The sequence below is a fragment of the Copadichromis virginalis genome, linkage group LG20 (assembly GCF_057382275.1).
Source record: "Copadichromis virginalis isolate Kocher_CV1m ecotype Utaka linkage group LG20, C_Virginalis_male_GT1.1, whole genome shotgun sequence".
Lineage (NCBI taxonomy): Eukaryota > Metazoa > Chordata > Actinopteri > Cichliformes > Cichlidae > Copadichromis > Copadichromis virginalis.
The window spans coordinates 29083540-29094573 of NC_140637.1; the positions used below are offsets into that span (position 1 = coordinate 29083540).

Below are 11034 nucleotides of genomic sequence, written 5' to 3' on the forward strand. Positions count from 1 at the left end.
CAGAAGAATCCCACTGACCTTTAATATCCCATGATTTCTCCTTCAGCACCATGATTAAGTGAACTGTCAGGACCACTACATAAAGGTTACCCTCTCAGTGAATTGTAAAAATCTTGGGATGTCATGTAACTTCATAACCACAAGGGGGCATTGTTGCCTCACTGCTGCTGTAAAACTGGTTTCCTTTGAGCTTAAAAGCTGGTGAAAGAAAAGTGAGGAAATATTTTATTTTTAGCATAACTGTGGGTTACATATTAATCCATGGGTGTGTTTGTAGAGTTACAGCTCTGTCTGGTATTTAACTCGGACTGATTATGTCTTTAGAGAAGACACAGAGGCAAAGAGCTGATATCTGTTGAATTTTTTTGTAAACTTTACCTCAAAAGGTTTGCACAGTTTTTCTGTGGTTATGAAGTGCCCTGTAAAATATTTGCCCTCTTCCTGATTTCTTAGGGGATTTTTTTCACACATTTGTCACACTTCCATGTGCAGATCATCAAACAAAAGCTACCTGGCTGTATCTAAAAAAGTAATTTTCTCCTAAATCTAATAATTTGTCGCCACTCTTGTAACAAGAACTGCCGTCCTGAAGCCATGAAGCAACCCCAGACCATCACACTACACATGTTTGACTGTTGCTATGACATTTTTATTAAATCATGTGTTAGTGTTAACTTTTCAGTCCACAGAATATTTTCCTATGTCTTGGGAATCATCAGGATGTTTTTTGGCATACGATGAGCCTTTATGCTCTTTTTGATCAGCAGTAATTTTCACTACTCTCCTATGGATGCCATTTTTGTTCAGCAGCTTTCTTATTGTTGAATAATGAACTTTGACCTTAAATGAGGTGAGCGAGGTCTGCAGTTCTTTAGTTGTTGTTCCGGTTTCTTTTATGACCTCATGGACAAGTAATTTTGGAAGGTCGGCCGCTCATGAGAAGGTTCACTGCCGCTCCAAGTTTTCTCCATTTGTGGATAATGGCTACTGTGGTTTGCTGGGGTCACAAACTTGGGGCATCGTTGTCTACCACACAAGAGCTATAAGCAAATATTATTTGCCCCACTCATAATTTAGAACAATCTAAAAAACATTAACATAATATTTCTCCAACGGAGAGTTAGATTTTTGTCATTGCTCAATGTTATATGGTAATTGTATCGTCTTGATGCATTCTCAATCATCCAGGAAAGTAAATCTCCAAAAAGTTGATTCTGTTCATCTGGACGTAGCGTTTTGTGGGAGAAACGTTTCGTCACTCATCCAAGTGACTTCTTCAGTCTCAGCTGACTGCAGGTTTCGCCAAATCTTATAACCAGTGAGAATTTGCATAATTAAGATTAAGGAACTGACCCCCCAGCCCATTGCTCCTTCAGTGGGCTGGTTTCAGTCATTATGCAAATGTACTGTTTATAAGATTGGGGAAACCTGCAGTCAGCTGAGACTGAAGAAGTCACTTGGATGAGTGACGAAACGTTTCTCCCACAAAACGCGACGTCCAGATGAACAGAATCAACTTTTTGGAGATTTGGTAAATTTCCAAATGGAAAAATACGTTTTCAATAATGTTGAAAAACAAAACCAAAAAACAACAGATAATGAAAAACATTTATTGAAAGTTTGGTGGTTTTAAAAAACTGTATAGAAAACAGCTTCCCTGAAAGTTGAACCGCCTGGGCTGTACCAAAACTGTAGCCTCTTGCGCTTGAACTGTATCTCAGCAAATACAATGCTGCCACCTTGTGGTCACTTGTAGCACCTGGGTCTTTAATGGCGATATCCACACTCTGGATCCAGACTCTTCTAGATTTTGAGAAACGTCTTCAGGACCTAAAGCTGTCTGATCGATGTAATGTTACGACTGAGGCTCTTTCTTCATTTCACAGCGTTAAGCTGCATTTGTGGTAACCCTTGCCTGAAGAAGATAATAGCTTCAAACAGGATTCTAGTGCTTGTTTTTGTTTCTTCACATGTGAGGTATCAATTCATTTCTTCAAGGGAGCACAATTAGGACCTAACTGTAACATCTACTCTTTACTTGTAGCAGTTTATAAAAAGATGAAATTAATATTGAGCAGAATTGATTTCAGCTCATTGGTGCAACCCTCCACAAAAATCTGAGTTTTCTACGTGGCAATTTGGGAAAATGAATTGCCCACCCCTGCTCTAGATCATAGACTGGTGCAGTTTTGCTATTTAAACTATGACATATCCCATGATCCAGCTACTCAGAGTTTGTCGTAGAGCTAGAGATAAATTATACAGATTTGAACATTAAATTGTGACACTTAGAGAGGGTATAAAGCGGATATGGTCTTGAAGCATTCATGTGGTTATTTCTTGTACTTGGAAAATTACGAGGGGTCACAAATACAGTATTCATAGTATGAATTTTACACGACCTCATTACTGTACTAAAAGCTGATTCTGATCAGGTGAGACGGAGCGACTTTTCTTCTTTCACTTGTCAGCAATGCAGAGTTTAGGCTGCACGTTTCCTCCTCCCCTTCTTTCTTCTCTTTATCTCTGAAACATACATTCACATGCGTTATACAAGCAAATGTGAAAATGTGAGTCTTCGCATCTCAGCATCTCAGCATCACAGCACTGACAGTTGTTTACTTACTGACTGAAGTATGGCTGCTTTCACTCTGATTATGAGCTTTATCAGTTGGGACTGGAGGCTTTGATGCCCTCAGCAGATATTTTGGTACATGCTGAAAAATAAGAAACATTTACAGAGTTCAAGAACAGCTTCATGGGAAGATTAATTTATGATGTGGCAACTTATAATTACATGAATGCATTTTTTTTTTTTTTGCCAAATCCATCTTTGAAAAAAACAGCACAGTCTGACATCCTCCTCTCTGATGCATGAATGTTTAAAACAATGTCTTAATTGAAGTCATGCACCATGAAATGTTTTATAGCACATTAATTCTTTTTAATATTTTATTTTTATTTTTGCATATGAAAATGTGCAAAAGAGGGATAGTGGATATACTGGACAAAGGATGTTGACTATGGAGCAGCCAGGAAAGAGATGAAGGGGAAGATCACGAAGAAGCTTCATGGATGTAGTGACAGCAGACATGCAGATGATCTGCTGTGAAGATGCCAAAGCGGCGCAGCTGAGAAGAAGAGACAAAATAAAAATGTAGAGAAAAAATGGAGGCAATCCCACGCAGTAAACAGTCAGGCCAGCTGGGAGTCGAATCGTGGACTCGCTGCCGAGGGCGATCGAGTTACCCAAGCAGAATAATCTTTGGTATTTTGTATTGTTTTCAGTTTGTTTTATGGTTTTAAGATATGTGACAAAAAAGATATGGAAACATTTAAGCTCAATTTCAGCTCCACATGTTTTTCCTCTACTTGAGTTCAAGGATCACAGTGCACAAACTTATTTATGATGTCCTGAGCTTCAGTTCATCCTTTGTCTAAAAAAGCGGTTTCAGCTCCTCCCCCTTTAAGGCCAACCTCTCTTTAAGCCAGATTTCTTGTGATTGGCTGTCAACAGAAGGTTTTGACAGCAGGGTGACAGGGGCTTTTTCAGAACATGTAGAGCAGCCTGAAGCCAGAGCTTCTGGGGCTCAGCTGACTTAACTAGCTTGACTTGGGGAACCTACTTACTAGTTACTTTTGGGAAAACCCACAAATAGTGTCACGCAAAAGTTAGTGAGAGGAGGAAAAGTGCACCCGATAGCTGACATATTTACTCTCCTCTAAGCCCATTCAAAGTTGAATCATAGTCCTCAGCCTGCCCACAGACGACGACAATGAGCTTGTTCTCCATGTCTGATTGCTGGAATCCTGTTTTCAGCCTTTATTTGTTGAATTCATACTGAATTATGTCGCTGCAATGACTACATCTACTTTTTTCTTGGTTTTTTTATATTACTTTTTGCTTGTTGATATTGCAGAGACTAAATCCTACACCAATACCAGGTCTCAGTTTTTCTAAAACTGAGTAAGTGCATCAGCAATAAAAATTAATTGGCAGTATTTAGAAGTACTGTAGCATATAACATGAGGCTGGGAATTACCAAGGAGGGCAGCAAGAACATCAGCAGGTGCATGGGAGGATGTGATCAAAGGTTTCCAGTCAGAGGGTAAGGCAAGCAGGACTTTTATAGATACGTGCAAATTTGTGATTATTTCTATAAAAAGGTTCAAGGCCTCAGCCCAAAAGAGTTGCAATTCATCACACAGATATCCACTGATGCATATACTTCTGGGTCTACTAAACCTACAAGGAAACTGTACCATAGCATCACATCACTGAACAACTACACTGCAAACTGTGAAACAATGATGTGAGAAAGACGTAAATGGTAAATGGCTTATACAGCGCCTTTCTACTCTAAGCTGGCAGCAAGCAAAAACAAAGGAAAACATTAAACTGCACGTACAGTTGTGAACTGCACTGCTAAACTCTTGCACATTTTTTTATTTTCTTTTGCAAGTCAGGGGCTGCCAAAGTAATTTCGTTTTGTTTTTTCAAAACAAATTGTCAGTACAAATTCTGAATCTGCATCTCCATACCCTGAAACAGTTAACATATTCTATACATCTCCACAAAAGCACATCTTTCCATTTAAATATGCAGAAGTTTTCCCCCTTCTCCTTTTAGAATGCATAATCTTGCATTGACTCGTGCTTCAAATGACGACCTGTTGTTCGGTTTCTTAATTTGTTTTGGTTTTTTGGTTTTTTTGCATTGCAGAAAAAGCAATTTGCAGGACTCTGAAGCTTGAACTTTTGGGATATAAGGCATATTCGTACATACTATTGTAAATGAGTATCCAGTATTCCAACAATATCTATATTTAAAAATGTTTTTTAAAGGAACAAAATAAGGAAAAGAATGACAGTTTCTTACTCTAAACTTTTTTTTTTTGTTTAGATAGGACCAGCAGCAGCTGCCCTGTTCTTCACCAACAGGCCTACGTGTGTGCAGATGCTTGACAGGTGGAAACATCTTCATGCACCAACATTAGTGGCATATCTTCAGGAAAAAAAACAGTGAGCAGAGTAGAAAGTGTGGTTAAACACCGCTGCGCTGCTCATACAGTAACAAGTATGCACTGCACGATTGTTAACATCAGAGAAACCACGATCGAGGTCTTCTCTTCCTGAGTGTCTAACACCTGGTAACTTAAGTTAAGTAAGTGTCCTTTGCTCTTACTTTTATTTTGGAGTCCTTCAACTTTACAACAAACCATCCACAAACACACAAAGAAAAACTAAAACATCACATTAAACAGGGTCTAGGTGCTAGATTTGTGTGCATCAGTACATCCTGTTTTAAGGGTCACATGCTTCAGATATGTCCTTATTTAAAGTGCACTGTTATTAAATAATTGTGATGAACTGTTTGTGAGACAATAGTCCTAATGAAGACTTCAATTATCTGAATCTTTTCCTCAGTGTTTATAGGATGAATGTCGTTCTCTTCACTGTAATAGTGACAGAAAATGTGCTTCCTTTGTGCTGGAAGCCAAACTCTAGTGGACAATGGAAACGAAATATATTCAGCTCACTTTAAAAGATGCCTATGTCTTTACTTTTTTAGAAAAAGGATTCTTATCTTTGCAATACACGATATTTACAATTTAGCTTGTAATTTGCATTAAGCCTCAATCACACAGGTCTAGGAACCAGTTGGTGACCCTTGGCAACCGGTTCCTCCTGTTGCCAGGGAAAATATGCATTCCCTGATTAGCTGGTGAATGGTTGCTGGAGGTTGCTGGGTAAAACTGGCTGCAAAGAGAGTGCTGCAGCAAAAAATGAAAAATTGTGAGAAACGTTTGACCTCAAAGAAAAATTGTGTTTTTCCCAATTCATCAATAACAACAACAGTTCTTTGAATAGAAGCAGTCTGCGTAATACTGAACCCACCCAGGAGGTTTGTGGTCCATAGCTTGGCCTGCTGCCGCCTCTGTTCTGGATTCTTGCGCTGCGTCGCCGTTCGGTGGAGCTGCTGGGCCGATTTGTGGAGGAGGGCCGAAGACGACTGCTGGTAGAGGGAATTTCTTCCACTTCAGCCAGGAGATCTGTAAGTTCTCCATCACTGATCTCCTCCTCTGTCAGGGAGCTTTCTGTACAGCAACAAGTTCACAGAAATAAATGTGCTTTTAAAAAAAAGGAAACACTGAACGCTGAAACACTTTAACTTTGTTAAGAAAAGTGTTATATAAATAAAGTATTTATATACTTTATTTATACTTAAATAAAGTAAGTACACCCATGTGATAATGCCATCATGTGATAATGCCTGAGTTTTTGGTGCTTTACATTGTACTTACAACAGGTGTCTTACCTGCTGTTTCTGTGTATGACTGGTCGCTGTTTTTTTTGGCAGGAATGATACATCGTTTAGCCACAGTTCAGTTGTGTGTATGCAATCTGCTAATGGCCAAAGCAATTGCAAGGGGTTTTTGGTGCAGCACCGTATACATTTTTGGGATTAATTTCACTTATCAACAGCTTAAACCTCCAGCAACAAGCAAGCTGGGTAATTTTCTCCTGGTGACTGGTGCTTCCTGAGAGTACCGGTCCAGATCTGATTTCAAACTGACAGCTATTGATATTAACAGGATCATAAACATAATGTACTGATGTACATTTTTGCCCTCTTGAGAGGAAAAACTAACATTTCTTATTACTGACACTGACCTTTGCTGCTCTTCTCTTCTGTTGCTGATTTTGTTTGCTATTGATAGGGCTGTGCGACATGACCAATGCACAAAACCATATTTTTATGGCCCTAGCAGGGCCTCCAACAGAGATTGCCCTTGTGTGGGTGTGTCCCGCCATCTCTCCTGCCTCAGGTGGCACTTTTTTTGTACAGCTGACTCCCATCAGCAATTAGAAGTACTTAAAGCCAGAGAAAGGTGAGCTCTAGTGTCAGAAACCCATGTTGGGTTGCAGCTAGTGAGCTGTGCGTGTTTGGTGACTAATCCTTTTTTACTTACTTTTCAGTTTACTGACCAACACCTGAGTTTTGGTTTGTTTCTTTAAATGGTGATAGCAGCTTGACCATCTCTTTTAATTCAGTTATTAATAGAAGCATTAAAAAACCTCTTTAATTTAACCATTCTGCCTCTCTCCTTCATCCCCTGGACCTTTTTAGGGGAACGCAACACATACATTTATAAATATATGTTGTAATGGCCGCTATCTCGTTATCTTCCTGAGTCTTTATTAAATGGCGTGCCGCTGGGAAAAGCCTGCTCTGACATTTGAGTTTTATTTTGAGCACAAAATAAACGACAGAGTGAAAAGATAAGTGTTTTAATATTGTTAGTCGATATATTTCATCACATCGCACAGGCCTAGTTATTGGTTTAAACTTAGTAAAATGTCATGTAAGTGCATATAAGGAACATAACATTTTTAATGGCTCATTATTCTAGCCGTGAACCTTTAACTACACACTTTTACCTGTAACATGAGCAGTCACTGCACACTCGGGACAAACCCAGTCACCTTCAGGTCTCGTGTTTAACGTTGGTCTCAAGCAGTGCATATGATAACTGGAAAGAAAAAAAATGTAGTTCTGTACATATGAGCACCAGCTGGGACACATGCAAAACATGAGTGGCGCTATTCAAAAAGCATCACAGGGTGGAATCACGACAAATCAAAACATGTGAAATCATACCCTGAATCACAGAGTATGCACACCAGAAGCCGGTGCCTCCGGTCTCCACGACCACATTCCTCACAGATAACCGCAGCACTGCTCCCCTCCTCTTCATCACCACCATCTTCATTTTTTCGTACGCTCACTTTGATCTGGGGAAGCACAAATACCTCAGCCCACTGTTCACATATATAATGCTGGATTTCCATATGCCACCTCCATCAAACCTTTTTTTGAACGTCGTCTCCAGGGCTCCGTCTCTGGTAGATTAAGGTAAAACTGATGCGATCCACTGGGCAAGTGTTAGCTGTCTGAAAATCAATAGAAAGAAAAGAAATCTGTGAACACAGCAGTGTCTTAAAATTTCATTCACATATGTTTGTAACTACTCACTATCACTTTGGAAAAAGTGAAAACAGTGGAAAAAACACAATTCTCAACACATTACATTACTTATATTTGGCCAACAGCATAGAACTTCATTTACAACAATTTGCAAAAATTATTTTATCAATAAAAAAAATAAATCAAATCTAAAATTCTCACCTTTAAATTGTTAAAATGATTAACCGCATTAACATTATGTTCAGTCTGTGTCAGAAGAAGCCTTTTTGTTTATATTGTTTTTATGCTGTGCATGCACCCTTTTACCCAAGCGAACTTTCCTATTTTCCATCAAATGAGCTGGTATGGCTCTTAAAGAATGTTAAACAACATTTACGACTTTAAAGTATCTGTGAAAGGTGAGGGGAGTTTACCTGGGACCACTGGAGAATACATTCAAGGCAAAAGACGTGCTGGCAGTTCTCCAGAGAGCCCACAGTCTGCTTCTCAAAGGGATTCAGGCAAATGTAGCATTTCACTGAATCACACATCAAATCTTCGCTTTCTGCACCAGCTGTATTCAACACAGGGGATCTATCCATCTGTTTGTATCAGTTGAAACCTTTACTATCAATATGACTGATGTCCGCAATACCTTACTGCTTACACACCGTTAAAACGGAACAGTTATAACCAAACTCCATTTCAGTGGTTTCTTACAAAGAGTCACTGATCGACCACAACAGCAGGTCAGCTAGCATTAGCCGCTACTATCATTTCCTGCTGCCGCGTTAATATAAATATATATCAAAATATGTGTAGCCTCATTATTAAGTGATTCGTTCTTTACTTAACTTGTGTGACAGGACATCAATTATATTTAGCCCGTAAAATTAAATCTGTAGCTTCTTTACTACTGAACTATTTTCATGTTCCCCGCTACCCGTGAAAACATCCGGTCCTTTTCTTTCAGAATAAGAGCGGTTAATCGCGCTTGGTCTCTTTCACTTCCTGTAGTAAAGAGATAGTTATCTTAGAAACCAACTTTTACAAAATAAAAAAAATAGTAATTGAAAAAACCGGAATGATCAGTGAATGCCCCTCTGAAGTTTGAAACATTAGTAGAAAATATTGTGTTATATTCTGAATCCCTACTGATTCAGCTGACCCTGCAGAAACATACAGCATGCTCAATCCCGCCTATAAGAGTAATAATAATAATAATGATAATAATAATAAAACAACAACAACAACAACAACAATAATAATAATAATAATAATAATAATAATAATAATAATAATAATAATAATAATACACTTTATTCGAAAGTGCTTTTCAGAACACTCAAGGACAATGTACACAGCAGAATAATAAAAGCAACATAAAAACAAGCAGTTTACACAATCATAAAAGCATAAGACATAAAACAAATTTAAAATAGCAGTGTGGGGAGGTTATGTGGGATAAGCTATTTTGAACAAGTGAGTTTTGAGTCTGGACTTAAGGAGAGAGAAGGAAGTAATATTTCTTAAATCAGGAGGTAGGGAATTCCAGAGTCAAGGAGCAGAGCAGCTGAAGGCCCTGCTCCCCATGGTGGCAAGACGGGCAAGACGGGGAGAGGGGACAGATAGAGAAAGAGAAGAAGAAGATCTGAGACACCGAGATGGGATGGTGATCTGAACCAGATCAGAGTTATGGAGGGGAGAGATGATGAATAGTACCATCTACATTAGTCAAAGAGGTCTGCAGTATGCATCAGTGGGCAAGATACTGAACCCTGAGTTGCCTCTGATACATCTCCCAATGTTTTAAACTGACAGAAAAATAAAACTGTATTTTGGAAGTCATTATTTTTCAAGACAGAAACGTGGGACTACCTTGCACTCTCTTTACTGTGTTTTGACAACTGACTCAAATCAGTCATTGGGCTATGAGTCCTTAAGGTCATGGAAAGGAGAGCTTTTGCTTTACAGTGTGTTGGCTTTGTGTTTGTGTCTGTTCATGCCTACTCAGTGAAGAGGAGCTTTGGGCCATTTCACCTTCTGACTAGCTTTCATTTTGTGACTAACTTCTAGGGTTTTCATCTGTGCTCTTTGGTGGGTATAGTGGCTTGGCTGTCTCTTTCAGTTTAATAATAACAAAAAGAAACTATATTTCAGTCTGAATTTTTCCTAATTATAGTCTGCAGTATGTATCAGTGGGCAAGATTATGAACCTCAAGTTGCCCCCGATACATTTGTGTGACTGAGGGTATCAGAATGTTGGAAAATTAGCTTAGGCATAAAACTGGGTTCTCAATTAGAGTACAAAAGTACTATATAATTATCCAGTAATGGGTAAAGCTGGATCCCTGAAGTGTGTGAACAGTTAGTTTTTAATATTTCACCCACTTATGGTGACTGCAGACAAAAATGTGTGCTTCACACAAAGAGATGATATGAATAGCAGCACTTATACCATATATTCACTTCCTTAAAAAAACCCAAAACAACAGGCTCTATCACTTTTTGCACCCTGTTGTGATACAGACAGTCTGCAATCATCTGAAATGAAAAACAAGATAAACTTGCAACATAAAGATGCAAAGATGTCATTCTTACTACAGGGCACACTGCAGATTACTCAAACCTTGTTAATGAGAGCTTTCAGTTTACAGTTTGCAAGAATGATTGAAATCACGTTTTCCTTTACCATCATGAGTCACTGGGTGTATAATGATGCAGTTTCATTTAGTCAGTTTCACCTATTTAACACTGAAACTACTACACAGGCTAGAATGGATGTGTGTAGAATGGTTTGATTTGTCAGAAACGTCCATTCCAAAGGTTGTACAAATAAGTAAAATTTAAAAAACATTTTTATCTGCATGGCAAGCCTTCAGGTACAATATGAGAGAAAGTGAAAGATGTTTGTGTGTTTTGCAATATTAAAAGAAAAACCACAACACCAATATGGCAACTCTCAAAGAATGTAAAAACTCCATCCAGCCTGATGGAAATGTTGTCAAATTGTGGGGGAAGACTGAACAGCAAATTTCCATTCACTGCAACACTTTGTATATTTT

At 38.7% G+C, this 11034-nt stretch overlaps 1 protein-coding gene across 2 annotated transcripts; it reads right to left on the reverse strand.

Moving 5' to 3' along the window:
• Positions 1 to 1596: 1596 nt before the first annotated feature.
• LOC146685068 (PHD and RING finger domain-containing protein 1-like) lies at positions 1597 to 8936 on the reverse strand. Of its 2 annotated transcripts, XM_085444383.1 has the most exons (7): positions 8404 to 8936; positions 7873 to 7956; positions 7664 to 7797; positions 7444 to 7535; positions 5899 to 6098; positions 2627 to 2717; positions 1597 to 2526 (listed from the first exon to the last, which is right to left on the reverse strand). In XM_085444383.1, the coding sequence occupies exons 1-7, from the start codon at positions 8569 to 8571 to the stop codon at positions 2483 to 2485; spliced, it is 813 nt and encodes a 270-aa protein (XP_085300509.1). In that variant the 5' UTR covers positions 8572 to 8936; the 3' UTR covers positions 1597 to 2482. The 2 variants fall into 2 exon arrangements, with proteins under 2 accessions (XP_085300509.1, XP_085300508.1); XM_085444382.1 differs by lacking the exons at positions 1597 to 2526; positions 2627 to 2717 and adding an exon at positions 4952 to 5774.
• Positions 8937 to 11034: the final 2098 nt, after the last annotated feature.